The sequence below is a fragment of the Centruroides sculpturatus genome, unplaced genomic scaffold, assembly GCF_000671375.1.
Source record: "Centruroides sculpturatus isolate CEXI.00-Female unplaced genomic scaffold, Cexi_2.0 scaffold308, whole genome shotgun sequence".
Classification (NCBI taxonomy): Eukaryota; Metazoa; Arthropoda; class Arachnida; order Scorpiones; family Buthidae; genus Centruroides; species Centruroides sculpturatus.
Window position 1 is genome coordinate 1,954 of NW_019384502.1, and position 20,679 is coordinate 22,632.

At 41.3% G+C, this 20,679-nt stretch overlaps 1 protein-coding gene across 4 annotated transcripts; it reads left to right on the top strand.

Annotated features, from left to right (window-relative positions):
* The first annotated feature begins 2,345 nt into the window (after positions 1-2,345).
* On the top strand, positions 2,346-20,666 carry LOC111622111 (smoothelin-like). 4 transcript variants are annotated; one of them, XM_023364427.1, is made up of 13 exons: positions 2,349-2,449; positions 12,169-12,488; positions 12,554-12,635; positions 12,706-12,893; positions 15,047-15,139; positions 15,861-15,936; positions 16,336-16,515; positions 16,613-16,795; positions 16,858-16,935; positions 18,195-18,279; positions 19,949-20,030; positions 20,105-20,256; positions 20,325-20,666. In XM_023364427.1, the coding sequence occupies exons 2-13, from the start codon at positions 12,435-12,437 to the stop codon at positions 20,446-20,448; spliced, it is 1,377 nt and encodes a 458-aa protein (XP_023220195.1). In that variant the 5' UTR covers positions 2,349-2,449; positions 12,169-12,434; the 3' UTR covers positions 20,449-20,666. The 4 variants fall into 4 exon arrangements, with proteins under 4 accessions (XP_023220198.1, XP_023220195.1, XP_023220194.1 ...); XM_023364426.1 differs by having other exon boundaries at positions 2,352-2,449; positions 19,943-20,030; XM_023364430.1 differs by lacking the exon at positions 18,195-18,279 and having other exon boundaries at positions 2,346-2,449; positions 19,943-20,030.
* Positions 20,667-20,679: the final 13 nt, after the last annotated feature.

A 20,679-nucleotide genomic window follows, 5' to 3' on the forward strand; every position in this document is an offset into this window, starting at 1 on the left:
ATAATATATAAAGTGAATGTAATATATTATAATCACTTAATTAGTGCAATAATGATATAACGCGCCTATTTTGCACCATATGATTACTGGCACAGATAGCATATAGCACTTGCCTGGGTGGAATCGAAAGTGTTACCCCGAGAAAAGTATATAAGTATTTAATTTTTCACATCTAACATCCCGGGTTTCTGAACTGTACTTTCTTAATTCTAAAAAGTGCTTCCCCAGTGGAGGAGTGTATTAAACAAACGGACACTTTTTTATTTTTATACTCTTTCCGCCTTGTGGGCACTAAGAGGGCCTCTTATAACATGCCCATTATGGGTTTGGTCGGGCCTAGAATGGGGCGACCGGGTGGTGAGGGACGGGCCAGACATATCCGAACGGACCACCTCCCGAAAAATTCCTGGAGATTTCTCGACCCGACGGGATTCCATTCCGAGTCCCCCAGAGCGGTAGGCTGCCACCTCGACCGCTCGGCCACCCGGCCGAGCGGAGCATTTATTGTGACCGCGTCACAATGACGGGCTGCAATTTTTCGTCGCAACGTTCTCAATTGTTTTAATGGTGGTCTTGCCTCTATAAGTCATATTTTTCCTGTTAGCAACATAGTCGTGCCGATTATCTATGTAACTTCGTTGGGGGGAAAATTTTAAATCGAAGTAACGTGACCTCCTGTGCAAACGGGAAGTTTGTATGTGGTTAATCTGGCCTGCTGTCCCTAAACTTTTCACCATTCACGTGCGATGTGTAGTTTTGGCGAAAAAGTGAAATATAGGGACATACATGTCCATTTTTATATATATTTATATAGATATAGATAGATAGATATAGATATAGATATAGATGATGGTGTAATTAATGAATTTGCTGAAATGAAAGCCAGAAAAATTCAATTAAAATAAATACTATTAAAAATCTATTGTAATATATTTGTTTTATTATTTTCCCAAAACCAAATAAATTAAGGGGCCTAAATGCAAATTCTTGCACAGGGCACAGAAATGGCTAGTTACGGCTCTGTCTATACGGGTCCTTCGACCGTGAAGGTATGTATAACGGAGCGTGTAAAGGTTTCAAATTTGTACTGCACCAATGTGCAAGACCGTGACAAGGAAATGGATAGAATACAAAAGGTAGCGAGAGGTTTAGGATACAAAACGTCCACAATCAGAGGCCTTATCAAAAGTTATGGGAAACAAAAAACTACAACTACAACACATAACAACATAACTGCATTCAACAAGTTCACACGCAATGAACAAAGAAGAAAATTAGTGGATGAGCTAGGAAAATACAAAAACACAAAGATAATTTACAAACGAGCACCCAACATATATAGATTATTAAGGAACGATAAGGACAAAATAAGAATGGAAGAGGAAGCGGAGATGTACACTATCCTATATGAAAATCAACAAATAGGAGTCGATAAAGAATATGTAGGGGTGACCAGAAGAAACCTTGCAGCGCGTGTAAAAGAGCACAAATATAGTGTTAATAAAGGACTCGATAGCACGATATTGCAAGCATGGCGCAGGCGGACGGAGTAATAGTTAAGTGGGATGAAGCGAAGATCATAAGAACGGTACACTCACCGTCTATAGCGATGGAAATGGAAAAGATAGAGATATACAAAAGTAAAATGAGGAACCCATGTTTAAATGAAAAGGATGCAAATACATTACCAACAGCGTGGAAATACAAAATAGAAAAATGTACGGGTATCAATAATCCATAAAATAGGAACTGGAGATTATAAGAAGTTATCTATACTAATATTATAAAGAGGTAATGTTTGTATGTTAGTTTGTATGCAGCAGGTAATCTCCGAAACTACTCATCCGATTTCAAAAATTCTTTCACCAATATTTAGAATGGAACTTCAGGGTGCACATAGGCTGTATATTATTCCGCTAAACATGGGAGATGGACAGTTCTTTACGGTAAGCCTTACGGGGAAGGCTTACCGTAAAGAACTCTGCTTCTATTTATACTATTTTAGATGCGGTTTTTTGCGTTTTTGATTGCGTTTTAATAGGGTACATCAACAGAATGTACACTAAGAAAAAATTTTTCGAAAAATTTTCCCCCACGGGGAAGTGTTATACATTTATAATAGATACATTTTGAGCCACAACAAGGCGTGGCGGGGTCTGCTAGTTATTTTATAATTTAGAAGCATGTAAAAATATGTTATTTAATGTTATTTAATGTTTGTAACACGTATAAGGACATATTTTATTATTTTATTTTATTTTATTTACTTTATTTTGTTTATTTATGTAATATACAAAAAGTTGTTAACTTATTTCAAAAATTCAAATCAAAATGAAATTCGAAAGAATGATTCCAATTTGGAACGATAAAGAAAAGCCTGAGGATGGCCTATCCAAATAGGCCGAAAACGTTTGAATAAAGAGAAAAATACTCGGCAAGTAGAATTCAGGTGTGTTCATATTTATATTTAACATTGCTGAGAAGGAGAGAGATAGCTTTTACAATATTTCACGTGAAATATCGGGAAAGGCACGACGCTCGTGGTGTTTTTGAGTTAGTCGCAACGCGTTGCGGATGATTTAAAGAGACCGCAACGCGTTGTGGACGTTTTTCTCGCCCAATGAGCGTTTTCGTTCTCCGAGCCTAACATATACATCGATGAACTCGTAGACAAGTTAGCAAAACCAAAGCAGTCCATTGCCCAACCACCGATACCGTCTCTCCAGATCTAATCAAAATAATAAAAAGACGATGGACAAACAACGGAAGCAATATTACAAACAACACGTGTTCCCGTGGTTAAACCAACAACGAATCATACGCAGCCGATAACCTCGACCGACTAAACACCATACTAGCGACAATTAAAAGAGCGCGGACGATAATATCGTTATCGCCAATCAATTACTATATCGCCGCAAATTAAAGCGATCTGACAAATGCGAGTGCGGTCCAAACAAAATAGACAGTTCGGCATCTTGTAAACGGCTGCACCATCTTTCGCGACACCCCACAGGAAAGTAACCAAACGAACGAAAACATCGAGAAATTAAGCGACGGCCTACGTCTACATCTACTTAAATTGTGTACGAGAACATTAATCGTTGGACGGGTAACAGAAAAGCGAAAAATGTGCAGGTCGAGTATGACTCGCCAACGACTTTGTCGCATCCTATCGTCCATGTAACAAAACGCTAACTTAATATTATATCCATTACTGAAAAATAAACACCCGAGTTTGGTTTTGTTAACCGTAAACATACTTTGCTTTTTGTCCAGTACATCAATTGGCAAAGCTTATGGCTCGGATATAACAAACGACGCCGTCGATATATTTTTCATTGGTCGCAACCGAGTGATGGCAGTAGAGAATAAACCATGTAACCTCTTAAATAGTGTAGAATAAACTTAAACGTTTTCGATGCAAAATAATCCCCATCTAATAATTCGCTATCGGAACGATCTCCGTATAACGGATTCGGATTACGAAGCAAATTTTGTAAATGTTCTTTCGGTTGTACTTGGAAGTGTGTATCTTGCAAATCTAATGATTAATTATATAATATTCCTTTATCAATCTTGAAGTATTTATAAGGGAAGGTGGGCCACGGACAACTAGTTAAGATTTTTTATATTTACCGCTCAACAAAACCGTGATTACGTATACAATAACATTTGTTTAGATCCTAGTAAAAAGACATTATAGTTAATGGCTACGGTGCAATTATTCTACGTAAGCTTGCTCTTCCATGCGATGAAAGTTTAATGTTGTTTGGAGCAACAGCATACAATAAGGGTGCGACTATGGAGACGAGCGAGCGAGAATATGTGACGAGACGCGATAAATATCAAACCCTGTCAGATATTAATCGACCTTTAATCACTAAAATTTAATAGCATCGATACCCTTTATATACAGTTACCTTGCCGTATTTCGTTTCTTACTGTTTACTCCATCCTCGGATATTAAACGAAATAAACGTCCTCCCGACACACACACACACTCTCAGACGTATACATACAGTATATACGTACAGTACATACGTGCGTATCAACGGCATTTTCTTCCAGTTTTCTTGACTTTTCTGGGTTCGGGAGGTCTCGAAAAACGAAGATTTGAAAAAAATCCGGAGGATCAAATTACACACGATTCCAATACTTTTCTTTACGTATAGGATACGTAACAGTAAAATCAACTTTTTGGAACTTGTAAAATGCCGTGTCCTTTTTCGTTTACCAATCGAACAAACCGATAAATCCGCTCGCTATTGTCTTTCCGTGTCAATTGACAAATTATTTTTGTGTTTCCGCGAAATTGTTCAAATATAAAAAGTTGTTATAATGATCGGAAACGTAAGTCTGGTGTTTATATCTTTTGTTGTAAATAAAGAATATTCGTAAATAAGAAAATCAAATTTTAACGATTTAAAATTCAGAAATGTTTCATTTTGATTGGCCGAAACGAAGCGTTATTCCTATTCAAAATTATTCATTAAAATTTTTGTTCACGTCTGTTTTGAACGATGCGACGATCTCGATTTAGTGACATTTTTTTCAAAGCGCGCTTCGGACGAATGTCCACGCCTCTTCTCGTTTTTCAGGCGCTTTAAGAGTCCGTTCGGTGAGTTCCTTTGGCACAATGCACATCGAATGATTTTCGTACCAACAGAGGATTTTTTGTTGGAATTTTTGGCGGTCCTGCGCTTACGTAGTCCGGATAGGACTCTTGTTTTTCCACGCGAATGACGGATGACGTAATGTGTGGCCATGAATTTCTTTATTTCCTTGACCCGATCGTCTTTCTTTTTAATTTTGCGTATGGGACAGAATTTCCTGAATTTTCTGGCACTCTCGATGCGCTTCTTGCAGTAGAGATGACCGCCAGGCAGGAAAACCGAGTCGATGTAAATATCCAGACATATAGGACATTTGACGTGAAAAATGTCTAATTCTTCCTCCGCCATTTTTCGATGGGATTTCCAACAATTGGCCAGACATTATTATTCTATAATACAGTTTCTATTGATTATTCGTTCAATTATTTCTTACCTGACCATTTTATAATTTAATTTAGATGTACTGTACTTATTAAATTTACATCCTTCGTATACAAGAAATGCATTATCGTGTCGAAGTGGTTCTATTAAATCCCGTTTAGTCTAATGACGCTAACAAAATTTCGTACAAATCACCTTTCTCCCTGGCGGTGCAGACAAACAAAACACAAAACCATATTACTTTCACGGCTGTTATATATGAGGGAAGGAATGACCATCGGTCAAAAAAGACCTCCAAGATTTTTACATTTTTGGACTCAGATGATCTTGAAACGTCGAGAAATGCAAAAAACTTCGGGTTTTTTTTTTCGTATGTATGGATGTTAGTGTGTGGTAGGCACGAGTTTGTTCACCCAGTTTGAAGCTTAATAACTCCTGTGCTTTTTGTCGAAAATTTCTGAAATTTTGCAGGAAGATAAAGAAGGTCGCGTGTATCTCCAGTAGGGTCGGACTTAACGACGATTTTACTAGTTATTAGCATTTACAATTTTTTTATAAAACCCATCCCTTCTCTCAAAATTAAGCAATTTACCATTTTATAATTGTTAAAAATATTTCAAAAATTTAAAATAAAATATGATAACAGATGACGCCGCCAAATGCTGCCGGAAAAGTTAGACAACTCGTTGCTGGTTTTTTAATTAAGTAAAAAAATATTCATGTTTGTTTTGACTAGGTTTGGTTTGATGAGATACGGTATCGCAATATGTGGGCTATCTGCCAACGGAAATGCTTCCGGAGAGGACTTTCTATACTAGTGTTTCTCAACGGGGGCGATATCGCCCCCATGTGGGCGTTTTTCCATGTTGATGGGGCGATTAGAAACAATTTATATTTTGGGAGCGAAAAACAATTTTCTGGGCGATATAGTAAAACATTATATTAAGAATAATTAGATGTTTTATTCGTTATATCGTACAATAATTAAACAAATAACATTATACTAATCTATACAATGCGGTACGAATTTGGCGTTAGCCTTTGCCCTTAGCATCGGAATTTTGAAGCGAAGGGGGAGATACTACGTTGAAGGGGGAGACGATTCGTTAGAGGTTGAGAAACACTGTTTTATAGGAAACTGGTTCCTATTTCGGTGTTACTAACGTGATGAAAACCCATAAAAGTCTGATTGGGCAGCCTGTTGTTGGGTGCGAACCCGCGCCCAACTGCTAGTGTTCGCTGGCTTTATTCACTGAATCATTGGTGAGAGTTCTGACTATAAACGATTAATTTATCTATCTATATCTATATATATGTGTGTGAGAGAGAGAATGTTTGTTTGTTTGTACGCTATACATTCCTATGCCGTTCGACCGATTGCTATGAAACACGGCAATTACGTTTATATACTAACATAGGTAATGTCGGAAATCCCACTCGAAAACATTGGTAAGATTTCTAAAAAATTAATTTTTATTTAAATTTGATTCGCTGGCTTTACACGTAACACCATTTATTAGCAAAAATTTAAGTAAATAATAAACTAAAAATAATACTTACAAAAAAGGATATTTAAATTAAAGTGATTAATATATATATATTAATCNTTGTATACTTTTAACTTAGTTATTAACTAAATTTTATTAAAATTTATTAGAAGACACTCCGACAGTTCCCTTGTCAGTGTGCTTTTCAAAGCATGTATATACAAAACTACTCTGTAGTGTTTTAACCAATTGTATTTAGAATATAATTTCAGACTTTTCTTGCATATTATTTTAAATGTGTACTAAAATTTGGGACATAAATGTAAACTTTTCCTATAAAAATAGCAGCCAAAAAAATGTATCAGGAAATATTGGGTTGAGTAATAAGTCTTTGCATTTTTTATGTTATTTTAAACATTTTATTTAACATACAAATACAAACAGTTAATCAATTATATATGATCCATTTTGTTGTATCACTAGTTTCCATCTTTCTATCAATTTCTCAATTCCTCTTCAGAAAAAGCACAGATTTTGAGACTATATATTCCACAATAGCATTTTTGACTTCATCAGTTCAAATAAATTTTTTTTAATCTAAATAATTCTGTAAAGATCTAAACAAGTAATAATCTGAAGGTTCCAAATCCAGAGAATATGACAAATGAAGCAAAATTTCCCATTGCTATTCTTCTTTTTATAGGGTTAATTTGGCAACATGGTCTTATATTATCATGGTGCAGTATGATGCCCTTGCAGTTTACTAGCACCGGTCTTTTGACCTCTAATGCTTTGCTTAAATGGTCTAATTGTTCACAATAGATGTTGGCATTTATGGTTTGGTTCAGATCTATCAGTACTAATAGTTCATAATACACTATTCTCTTTACGTTACTTTTTTTTGAGGGGTGCAGTCTACTTTTTGGTGTGGATGTTGAGGGCTCTGTTGGATTTAGCCATGATCGTTTCTGTTGAATATTAGTGTATAATATCCATTTTCCATCTCCAGTAATTACTCAATCTAAAAAATGGAACTTTCTTTTGAAAATCAAATAATAGTTTTATGTAACAATACTTAATCATTGTGCGAGATCAGTTTCTGTTAACTCACATGAACCCATGCATCTAACTTAGGAACTTTTCCAAGCCTTTTAAGATGGTTGCGTACACTTTTTTGGCTTATATTAATTTTATAGCCAAGTCTCTTGTGGTAGTTCTTGGATTGGCTTTTCAACCAGAGCCTTTAGGTCATCGCTGTTGACCATGATCGGCCAACCAATGCTCATCATCTTTCAAGTTAAAATCTCCCTTCCAAAACTTAGCAAACAAAACTGAGCTTTTCTTATCTTTAAATGTCAGTGCCAGAAATTTTTGATGTTGTCTTAGTTGCATTTAAATCTTTTCAGAAACAAAAAAGCAAAATGTGTCTCAGGTGGATGTTGTCTACTTCTATTCACAGAACTAAAATGTTCACAAAATAAAATTAAAACTATTCAAATCAGTTTAACAGACTGGACTTTAACTTCTTGTTTGTATAAGTTGCAATAGTATTAGTAAATGAATAAGAAAGAAATTAACTTAAACAATTACATTATTATTATGATATTTACTAAAGTTGTAATATATTATAATCACTTAATTAGTGCAATAATGATATAACGCGCCTATTTTGCACCATATGATTACTGGCACAGATAGCATATAGCACTTGCCTGGGTGGAATCGAAAGTGTTACCCCGAGAAAAGTATATAAGTATTTAATTTTTCACATCTAACATCCCGGGTTTCTGAACTGTACTTTCTTAATTCTAAAAAGTGCTTCCCCAGTGGAGGAGTGTATTAAACAAACGGACACTTTTTTATTTTTATACTCTTTCCGCCTTGTGGGCACTAAGAGGGCCTCTTATAACATGCCCATTATGGGTTTGGTCGGGCCTAGAATGGGGCGACCGGGTGGTGAGGGACGGGCCAGACATATCCGAACGGACCACCTCCCGAAAAATTCCTGGAGATTTCTCGACCCGACGGGATTCCATTCCGAGTCCCCCAGAGCGGTAGGCTGCCACCTCGACCGCTCGGCCACCCGGCCGAGCGGAGCATTTATTGTGACCGCGTCACAATGACGGGCTGCAATTTTTCGTCGCAACGTTCTCAATTGTTTTAATGGTGGTCTTGCCTCTATAAGTCATATTTTTCCTGTTAGCAACATAGTCGTGCCGATTATCTATGTAACTTCGTTGGGGGGAAAATTTTAAATCGAAGTAACGTGACCTCCTGTGCAAACGGGAAGTTTGTATGTGGTTAATCTGGCCTGCTGTCCCTAAACTTTTCATATAAGGACTTTCATCTATTAAACTCTGTTCTGGAGATTAAGAAAGAGCAGACATGGGACCACAGTCGGATTTAAAAATTTTTTTTCAATTTGCAGCCCAATAATTTTTCTATAAATGCGATATCTTCCCACATAGTTCATACAATCTGTTGCCAAAATTTAAACAATTTATTAGCACACAAAAGCAATTATTCTCGCATTTTTACAAGACTTTTTCATTTAAACAAGTTTTATATGAAGTTTTTCGGACGTTAAGATTAGCAACTTCGATCACGTGCCACCACAATCCATCCAACACGAATCACTTTTAAAATATTTATAGTAGACCGGTATTAATTAATTAGTAGTCGTTGCCCATCCTCTCTACGTCAACGACTACTTTTGCTCCAATTACTTCAACCCCCTTCTGCAACAGTCCCTTCCTCCTATCCGACCAGCGGTATGGTGGCATTCGAATAGAAAAATTATAGACTATAATACGAGGTTACCAACCCGCACAAAATATATTTTAAGTGATTTTCGAGAGTGCCGATTTTAAATATTTGGTCCGTTTTTGAGAAATTTGATTGATTAGCAGATTACCGTTTGATATTCGTTTGTTTATGGCAACGCAACACTTTGGGCGATCTGCCTAGGGAGGATGCCTTCAGAGAGGTCTTTTTAAGGGAAACTGGCCCCTATTTAGGCGTTACAGACGTGGAGAAAACCCGAAAAACTCTACGTGGCTAGACTGTCCGAGCGAGGCGCAGAACCCACGACCGAACTCCCAGTGTTCGGGGAACGAAGACCGTTCGGCCACTGGCGAGCCGTTTGATATTCGGCTGCGAAGGGTACAGTTTCTTAGAGTTAACATTAGAAAAAAATATGATTTCTTAACAAACTTAAACTTAAGATATATTTTCAATTGGTGTCCACTCGACCAATGAAATTGTGCCACTTCATACCATCGGAGCATCGCGATAAACGTGACAATGGTAGGCTAAAATAACCAAAGTAAAATTCTTTATTACTCTACCGTACACAATGTAAAAAACTCACGTACGTAGGTTAACCTTTGTAGTTATATAAATTGAATACTATCCGCTAGTTTATTATAATTAACGTAGTTCATATTGTTTTATTACATCAAGATCGAAGATGACGTACAGTACAGTTAAATCAAACTGTACTGTTTGCTTTCGATACACCGCGGAGTATCGAAAGTAAAATTATTATACAATGCTTTAATTCGCACGTATTTGAGTTATTTTATTCTAGATAACGTTCATTCATTTCCACGCAATTGTATCTTTAAGAGCATAAAACTAAGCGATAAAAGTAAAATAACTGTATGGGAACCCCCGTGAATCTTAATTTATTGACCGAAAGTTTCGCCAGCACCTCACCGATAAGGAGAAATGCTTAAGTTAATTTAAAATTTGAGCTTTCTAGTCCCAGTAGTTTTTCTCTAGGAGCGTCTGTAGTGTCGGATGAAGAAAAAGGAAAAACTTTTTTGGTGCCCCTTAGGTCTACGGCACTGGTCCCGTTGCCAATGCATTGCTACGACTCCGTATGGCGGTAGAAATTTGTTGGTGATGTCTTGTTCCGACAGGAACGATGCGATTATTTTGGATTGTGAAATTTTGCATTATCCATTATCTAAACAAAAGCATCCGAGATGTTACGCTTCGTAAATATATTTTGCGCTTTGGATTAAAAAACTAACGTATTGTCGAGAGCTCCCGAAACATTGCTACTGCTCCGTCCCCATAAATTCCACAGCCGAATTTCATCGAAGAATGTTTCTTAGTGTTTAAAAAACAGATACCGAGTGAAGCCTAAATCTACAACAATAGAGCAAAATGTAACTACCATTGTTCCTTTAATCAACAATACGAAGAGAAAAATTGATTTTCACAAGTTTTACGTTCCTTCGAGGACAGAAAGCGTATAATGGCTCGCGTGTGTGGGTGCGTTTCCTCCGCGTACACCAGGATACTGTCGATAGTACAGTCGCCGCCATCTCTTTCTTTCACCGTCGTTCCCAAATGCCTACAAACAGCGGCGCACGCCCGTAATGGAGCTACCCCGCTATTAACGAACACACTGTACGAACCGTTTACCAATGAGCTTATTCATTTACTTTAGAAAAATACAGTTTAGTCAACCAATCTGTAGCCTATATACAATATCGTTGATTATCGCGCACTTACTTAATTGCCTACTTAATTGAAAATTCGTATTGTATACGCTTATACATGGTGGCGTTAAAATATAAATCAAAGGAAATCTACGATGGCGTAGAAAACGAAACAATCGAAGTAAAATTAGAAATAATATTATTGAAACGGCGATAATGGTTTGTATTAGATTTATTGAGGAGTTTTCTTTAACTGGTGAAATCCGTCGCCTCTATTCCGCATAATGTCGCGTGTTATTATTGCACCGGTTGACGAATTGGTGAAATCCTTGCCAGAACAATGGCAAAGATTTTATTTTCGAAATGCATATTTTCTTTCGCTAGATGCTGCGACGGAGTATAACGAGTTTATTTGTGGCGCAACAAAGTATACCATTCACAGTTTCCAGCCATAAATAACGGCTTTAGACATTCCGCCATGTTTTATTTATTAACGTTATCGCGTGTACACACGGCCATTTCTTTGCGCGACGTCACTTATAGAGTTGTAATTAAAAAAAGGGAAAGGAGAAAAGAGAAAAATATAAAGGACAATTGAGATGCAGTTTAAAAATCTACAGTCGCCATCGCCGGATACGAAAATACAATCGATCCGATTGTTGCAATTATTAAGACGGGAGGAGCACTCGACGGCCGACGTCGAGTGTCGAGTGCAGACAAAAGACTGATTTCATTCCCCATAATTCTCCATCGAAAAACTTGATTTTTACTTCAAATTATGACGTATCAAATGCGTCATAAATTGAGAAAATCGGATTTTTTTCACGCGATAAAGCCTCAGTGGATTTCGATTTTGGATTAGGAATATCGCTTCATTTTACTAAGGAAGCGCTAAATCGAAGGAATAATCCGAGACGAAACTGAAAGCAAATTCGATAAACGGCGTAATAAATGGACATTTTAAAATAGACCGACAGTTTTCGTAGTCATCTAATGTAATATTAAACCGCCTTCGGCCGTCGAAAGAAAGTTATAACGCTTATCGTTTCCGTAATTCTACGCGCTACTTTCACTTTCTTTTTCCTCTCTCTCGACGAATCAGCGCCATCTATCGGCTCGAATTTATTTTTACCAACCTCGACGGAAGGAGCGAAAAAGCGGATCTGACCACCGACCGCTCGGACTTCCGGGAACCCATCCAATTAAACTGGTTGCATTTTTTTTTCGGTGCAGATTTCCTCCTCCCATCCGCGGGGAAACGGGTGGAAAGTATAGCGCAGATACGTAAGACGATAGACCCTCGGACGATCCCTTTTGTAAAAGTCCGAAGGAAAAAGAAATGGAGAATGCTCGGTCCATAAGAGGAATTAAGGCGCTTCCTACTTCGTTATCGGAGGGATTAACACGCGAGCAAACGTCATCGTGGTAGGAATGCGCCGAAAAAAAAAGGCGAGCGACCGCCGTGGGCGATCGAGTGTCGACTGGTGTCAGAAGACGCCATGACCGTCGACCGGGACGAAGACCGCGGCGAGTACGACCGACTCAGACAATCGGTAAAAGCAGTTTTCTAATTAACTTGCCAGTTTTGCCCTTTTAATCGCGGATTCGGTGTTTTCAGTGGCTGACCGTGGAGGACTTGGAGGAGAAGAGGAGCATCAGGAAGAAGATGCTGGAGATGAGGAATCGCAGAGTAACCCGAGGTAAGTGACTTCCGGATCCGACTCGCTTTCCCTTCCGAGTGCCCCGCAGTCTGACAACGACGTTTGACAGAAACTGGGAGGACTTTGGAGCGGAAAAGAGGCGGCGGACGGAGAAGAAGAGCTTGGACGGAAGGAGGAAGCGGAGAAGAGAAAACGAAGAAGAAGAATGCCGACTCGAAGGCCACTCGAGGAGTCCGGGAAGGAGGTCGAGTGCGAAAGAAGGTGGAGAAGTTGGAAAATGCCGGCTGCGTAGAAAAAGTGAGTGGATCCTGGCGGAGAACAAAGGAGTAGTGTCGACTCGGGATATTATTTCCTTCGGTCCGGTTATTTTTCCTTCCTCTAAATGGTTCGGTTGTTTCGTCGGTCGTCCGTCTTTCCAAGGACAAAATCGAACTTTCTTCTTCGCGTCGCGCCGCTTTCCCCTTACGCGGCGCGTCGGCGCGAGACACGCGACGACCCCGGGAAACGATAAAGCAGTGTTTTACGAAAATGGTCGGGTCGACGTTTGTCGTAAATTTGGAAGCGTTCCAGAAAAATCTCGGTTTTCCTTATTCCTTAGAAGTACGAATTTCGCGAAAGGGGGATGGTCGCACCTTTAAAAAAAGTCGTTCGACCCAAATAGACGATTCTTCGCCGCCGCTAATTTCCTTTCGCTTCCGACCCTGGGCGTCGGAGCGCCGCCCGGGTCTACGAACGTCCCCGATCTTGCTCCTCCGCCCTTCGTCGCTTCTCCCGTAAAAAAGCCACAAGGTCTATTCCTGGCGCCTCCGACACAATTTGCAGCCGAGACTCCACCTGGAGTCGGAGAAAGAAAGCGAACGTGGGTGGCGACGCGTTCGTCCCGTCCCAATTAATATTTTGGCCGCTCCGACCTTTCCTCCCGATTTAAAAGTGGCGCGGACGACGCCGGGAAATGGAATGAGAGGGAAGAAGGACAGACCAGGCCTTGGCGGTTTGACGGGGTCTGTCTCCGGATGCGGTCGTCGTTTTTCCCCTTCCAGACAAAGAGCGATAATTAAAATTGCGTTTGGCTCGATGCCTTCGAAAGGAAAAGATCCGCCTCCGCCCCACGCCCGCGCATCTTCTATACTTAGAGAACTTTCGGATCAGCGATTCTCCTCCTCCTGCCGCCCCTCCTCGCCCCCCAAATGCTCACGCCTTATTTTCTCGGATTCGGGCCGCTTTCGAAACGTTCTAAAAGCGCCCTTCCTTCGGAACGTCGCTGTAAACAGACGGGGGCAATCGCGCGCTCCTACGGCCAAAGTGAAAGCGGCGCAACCCGGAGAGAAAGACCCGGTGTTGGGATATTTTTAACTTTTCCATCGACGTCACGCGCACGTGCCGTTAGTAAAGTCCCGACTCTCGGCCTCGAACTCGGTCCGACTCGGACGTCGAAGGTATCGTAAGACGACGCCAAGACCGTCGCTCGGAGGTGAGTGCGACTTTTCTCCGACTCGGCGTAGTACGGGACGACGCCCGACTCTCGGATTTCGCCTGCGCGGCTTCAAGCGCAATTGGAAAAACCGTCGTTTTCCGGGCGAGAAGGGTGGTTCGTTTCGGTAGTGGGCTTCATCTCGAGGAACGGCGGAACTTCCGTCCGTCGTTGGGCTACCGGAAATGCGGTGGGTGGGAGTAGAAATTTCGGTCGATCACGTGACGGGGCGCGTGAGGCGTGTAACCCGATTTCGGCGACGACGCCTTTATTCGCGATAGAAAGGCTGCGGGACCGTCTTTTGCACGTGCCGGCTGGCGAATCTCTTCGTGCGCCCATCGGAAGAGGGGGATCGGGCGTCGAGGACAGCGAAGAGCCCCCGTCTTTTCTTAGGTAACGCGTCGAATTCGTTTCGTAATCGGCACGTAAGCAACGCGTCTGGAAAATTAAGAAAAATAAACCCATTCGTATTTTTAGCCTTTTAATTTTGCTGGCCGAGCTCTTTAAAACACAACGAAACCAGTCTATTGGCGACGGAATGGCGGCTTCTCCTCTAAGCCCGTCCGCGCTTCGGAGAAGCGGGAGAAGGACGGAAGGGGGTTAAAGGTGGCGGGGACCGGCGTTCGGATATATTCGACCGGCGCGGAACGTGGGCGTCCCTTTCCGTCGCCAAGGTCGAACGTGGGACATAATTGGAAAATTCGGAAACTTTCGGGGCGACGTCTCTGCCAAAAGAGAAAGAATTTCGTCGGTTATTAACGTTGGACGGGAAAAGGCCGATTTGGACGAAGGGGAGGAGCCGCTTCTCTCTCTCTCTTCTTCCTTCGTCTTTCGTCGCGGCCCACCCCGACCCTCGGGGACGGAAAACGCTAAGCCGAAAACACCGGGAATTCGGTGGCGGGGGCGCAGACGCGCCGTCGCTTCCCTCCGATCTCGGCCGTCTTTAACTAAAAAGGAATTTCTTTGGGTCTCGTTCCAGTCGATCCAGGTAAAGAAGAAATCGCGCGAGATGTCGGGGGCGGACGGAGTCGATCTGAATAGCATCGAAGACGAAGTTCGGCTCTACGAGATGGTGAGTGACGTCTCTTTTCTATCTTTCGTTTCGGCGGTGCTCCGTTTTTGTCTCGGCGGGCGGCGGAAACGTGACGCAATTGCCAGTAACCTATTTTTCGGTGTATCGGAGAGGAGACGCTTTAAAATCTCACGGCAAAAGAAGTAATTCCGTTCAGAACGTAGGTTTTGGCCGTTTTGTGCTATTGTCAACGTATTTCTTCTAAATTCCTAATAAACTCCGGGATGCGGCGGGAGTCCGAATCGGTCGTTTCTCGTACCCCAGGCAGTAGAATACCGTATAAAAACGAAATTTTATTCTATTTGTAAAATTAAATTTCATATTAAATGTGGCGAATAACAATTTGTTTGTCTAAAATGACGTCGTATAGGACGTCATTTTAGACATAGGACGTCGTTTTCCCAATAAACTCGTGCTTACTTTTTATAAAAGGAACCTAAACGACTGTTTATTATCTTTATATTTTTATTTAAAAATGCGCCTTAATTCTAATTGGCCCTTATATTAATTAATCGAAAAGTATTGTTTATAATTATTGGCATTTTCCATCGAAAGCGCAAGTATTTTTGCGCTCGTGTCTGCGTTTCGTCTTTTATCCACCGACTTAACAATCGCAGACAACCGAGTAACCTTTTTAGTATTAAGAACAAAACGGAACGCCGCTAAAAGTTACGCTAATTGCCGACCGATGGCCGATAATTGAGAAAACGTTGATTTTTAGTTGGACGCCACCGAGGACTTCGACGAGAGGAAGAAGATCCGAGCCAGACTGAAAGAAGTACAGACCGCTCTCAGAGGTAAGTCGTCCTCTTCCGACTTCTTCCGCCTGACCGACTAGTTCCCTAGTTAAAACGAATGAATAAAACCGTCCAACATTGATCGTGGATTCGTGACTGGCCAAGGGATGGCCACGTGGAGTTTACCAGATTGCCTTCGCGCTAGTAATACCTAAATAGGGGTCAGAAATCGTTCCTGGGAGGCATCCTCGGTATCATTTTGCCTCGAACCAAACAACAAATGACAATAAAGCGTAAAAAAACTCCACCGAGTAACGAACGACAAATTAGACGATCCTGTGCCCTACCCGGTTAAAGTTACGCCCGATCCCATTCTTCGGAGGAGGTTCTTCCAGCCTGCGATTCTCGTAGAAACGGTCGCCGGTTTGTCAGGGTAAATGTATATTGTTAACTTTTCAGCCAAACGAGACGAAATGATGAGGAAGAGGGAGGAGGAGCGAGAGCGCGCCATTAGGGAGAGATTTCAGGAGGCGGCGGAACAAAAGAAGAGGACCCTAGCCATGTACGACCAGATGGCCAAGTCTTCTCCCGCCGGAGGTCCCAAGACTCTGGATGTCAACACCTACAAGAATGCCGACGGTGAGAATCTCTCTTGCAACTCGATCTTCGGATGAGCCTGAAACTCGTCCCCGTTCGAATTTTGCTCCTAAGTAAGAGTGAGGACTTTTGTCCGTAGGTACGACTAAAGAAGCGGCGATTCCGGCGCCCAAACGAGACCTGGTGGAGGAGGGCATTCAACAGAGGAAGAGGGAGGCTGACGAGAGAAAGAGGAGGATTTTAGCCGCCTACGACGCCGCTGCCAAGTCCGGCGCTCCGGGACCCAAATCCCTCGACATCGACACCTTACAAAAACCTGAAGGTAAGTTCTTCTTTTCCGATGGAGTTTCCGGATTCGATTTCCTCACTGTTTCCTCTTTACAGTTCCGGAACCGACCCCTGCCAAACCCACGCCCAGCTGCACTTTCGCCATGTCCGGTGGAATTCCTCAAATATCCAAAGGTACGATCCGGTCACAAACACTACACCATTTTGCCCACTATAGTTGGACGATTTTCGTATTATAAAATGTGTTGCCCGATGAGGAAGTTAGCCAACTTGTTTCCCCTACAGCCAAGCAGCGAACGGCAGCCATTTTTGTTTCGAAGTGCTGTATTAGGTAACCGGTGGCAGAAGGAGAATTAACGTTCGCCCTCTCCATTGTCGGGCAATAAACCCGTCCGCCGAACACGGTTGGCCAGCAAAATCGTGTAGTGTTCGTCCTACTTTATCGACAAACTAATCTTCCTTTCAATCTTTATTTTCGATATAAAGGTTGACGTTTTCATCCCTTTTCGTGTTTCACGCGATTAAACCGGCCTAATCCCATTTTTCGAGCTGCGAGCTTCGAAATTTCAATCTTCGTACGAAGTGAACGGTTGACTTGTCTGTCAGTTTCGGTTACGAGAGACAATAGCTTCCGTCGGCTAAAACGGAATAACCAGAAAACCAATAATGCGTTCTTCAAACATTTTTCTGTAAGAATTTAACCTCCGTAGATCGAGTCGAAGGACGTTTTTTCAAATTCGGAACGGAATTTTCTGTTTACTTTCTTGGCTGTCACGTACACGAGTAACAGGGGGAAGTATTCGAATCGTTTGGCATTGCGGGTTTGTTTGCAAATCTCGAACCCAAAAAGAAAAAGTAAAATAAAAATAAAAGGGAAAAATATTCGGCGTGTGTGTGGGCGTCAATTTCGTTTAATACCTCAGGATGGAGTCTAGTTTTAGAAACGAAATTTGGCATAGATTTCATTCAATTATGGTGGTTAAAGTTCAAGGGGTGAGGAGATCGACAGGGGTCATATATCTCGAGTGGCGTCGGACTTATTGAAAATTTTAATCCTTGTTGGCATTTACAATATTTTTAAAAACGCATCTCTAGCCTCAAAATTCAGCTTTTTACTTTTTTAATTATAATTAATAATATAAAAGTTCTTTAAAATAAAATCTCAACACAGCCGGGAAAGTTATGCAACTCGTAGTTGGATTTTTATACTTTTGTACCTTTGACATTTTACAACACAAATATTTATATTAGCGAACGTCAAAAGTACAAAAGTAGCCTACATTTTCGTTTTTCGTACAAATGGTTTGGAACCGAGGATTTAGCGGACATTGCGCGTGGACTTTCCGCTACGTTGGCTAAAAATCGTTTGGAAATTTTCCGGAAGCGACGTTTTCTCTGTAGAAGGGTGACGACGACGTCGAATTGTTTTTCAGAAAACCAGGCGAAAACGTCGGCCAGGTCCAAGTTTCAGCAGATGGACGCCAACGTGGCCAAACCGCAAGGTGCCAACAGACCCAAGTAAGTTCCTCCCCAAGAGTGTTTTCGTGGATTTCTTTCGGCCGGTCCGGATATAATTCAAACCGGAATCATACGGCATCGAAATTCCTGGTCGTGATTCGTCCCGGACGAAAAGGTATAGTCAAACTCCATTAATCCGGGGAATAACGAAGAGGGGTGCGCCCGAATAACAAAGAATCTATGTACCGTATTTTTTATTTATTTGACAGCAAGAAAGTTTTGTTTTTAAAGCTTTCGTCTTCATCTAATGCGCAATTAGTTGCATACCCATATTTATTCTAAGGACACGGCGCGTTTCCTCTTAAGCTCAGTTCACACCGAGCGAATAGCGAAAGAGAATGTGAAAAGCGAAAAGCGATTGCGAATTTTAAGCAACCAATTATTTGCGAGCGAGTAAAACGTCATCTCGAAAAACAAAATGGCCGCTTCCGATATTCCGTCGTTAACCACATTTGTTTATTTATTGAAAAGAAAAATAAGTCAAAAAGAAAACGATGTTGGGCGAGAGAAATACTAAAATCCGTAATTACAACACGTAATCTATTGCGTGAGGAAGTTTCCGTAGCCATGTCGAAAACAACAAGAACCGCGGGAATACGATTGGTGCGAAAAAGCTCGACAGTTCCGAACTTCGAAGCGATTGGCGAAATGGTAAAATTCGTCGCGTTTTTCGCTTTCGCTAGCGAATCGCGCTCAGTGTGAACTAAGCTTTCGCAGCCATTTTTCTGACGAAAGCGGAATTTTAAACTAAAACTGGTGACGGGCGGGAATACGCGTTCTTCTACGAAAATAATCCGCAAAGACTACACTTTCTGTGTCTGTACCACTAAATTGTTTAAAATTGATTTATACGTACGCAATGTACAATTTGTAATCATCCCGAATTCGAGACCCCGGTTAATCGAACCCCGATTAATGGCGTTTTCGCCGCAGTCGTTACGTCTTCTCAATACCCAATTAGGGTATTGACAAGACGTAATGACAAAGAATTGCGTGAAAGAGTGTCTCGCGGTTTCTCCGGGACGAAGCAATTTCGACCCGATTGCACGAGGATTTCCGTAGGAGAGAATGAAAAAATAATCGATAAATTTGGTTTCGGAAGCTATCGATCATTTTCGTAATTTTACTTTAATTTAACAAATAAAACTTTACTTTCCTTTGCAATCCGTTAACTCGTCCTTTTCGTTTTTTTCTCCCGACCTCTATCGACGTTCTCCCAACTCTTCCTTCGACCTCTCTCTTCTTCTTCCGAAAGTAAGTAATGTTCCTCTTTCTTAAGCTTTAGTAATTTCGATCCGCAACCCTGTATCAGGGGTCCCCAAACTTCTCGATTGCCGAACCTTTAAAAATCCCATCGACTCCCTCTTTTTTTGCTAATACAATTAATAATAATAATAAAACTGACCAGTATTAATCGTTTTCGTAGAAATGATCTATTTACGGTGGTCAAATTTACAGCATCCCGAAATGTCTTACATATAACCTAATGGAATAATAATTTTTAATGAACCGTTTTCGATCGACCTCTCCCGAATACCTTAGTAACGTCTGGGGGTGGATATCGACCACTTTGCAGACCCTCGCTCTATAAGCAATTCGCGCCCTTTTCTAGTTACTTCGCCAGATTACAGTCGAGTCTCACCATTTGCGTTTTCCGAATTAGCTTTAGAGCCCCCGGAGTGGGTCGAAGCGCCAGCGATGTCAAGGAGATGCTCCTATCTTGGTGCAAGAATAAGACTAAAGGATATCAAGTAAATCTAATAAATTCTCCTACGTTCCCCCTCTTTTGTTTCCCTCTCGAGAAATCGTCTCTTTGGTTTTCCAGAATGTGGACATCCAAAATTTCTCGACCAGTTGGAACGACGGAATGGCCTTTTGCGCTCTCATCCACCACTTCCATCCGGACGCTTTCGATTTCAACGCTCTCAACCCGAAGAATAGGAGGAAGAACTTCGAGTTGGCCTTCCGAGTGGCGGAGTAAGTCGGGCTTTTCGGGTGATGGGGAGATTCGGCGGAGGGATATCACGCGATTTTTCCGTTTTCAGAGAGAAGTCGAACATCGCTCCGTTGCTGGACGTGGAAGACATGGTGCTGATGAAGAAACCTGACTGGAAATGCGTCTTCACCTACGTCCAGAGCCTGTATCGTCACCTGCACGATCTGGACTGAAACTGCCTGTTCCTTTTCGTTTCTCCGGATTTTCCGAGAACCCGATTTTTAGGAGGTTCTTCCAACGTCCTTTAACTTTTTATCATTTTTTACCGTTTTTTTTTGCCGCGGACTAACGCCGTAAACTATTTGTGAAATCGAGTTTTTATAATTTTCGAATGGGATAGAATGCGCTGCCGAATCTGTAAATATGGAAATAAATCATTATCGATCACGTTTCTCATCTCTCTC

Bases quoted from the DNA above. Each gene is read 5' to 3' on its own strand.
- LOC111622111 (XM_023364426.1), top strand. From the start codon at position 12,435: ATGACCGTCGACCGGGACGAAGACCGCGGCGAGTACGACCGACTCAGA. The intron at 12,636-12,705 runs GTAAGTGACTTC...GACGTTTGACAG, and splicing joins GAATCGCAGAGTAACCCGAG to AAACTGGGAGGACTTTGGAG. The intron at 15,140-15,860 runs GTGAGTGACGTC...GTTGATTTTTAG, and splicing joins AAGTTCGGCTCTACGAGATG to TTGGACGCCACCGAGGACTT.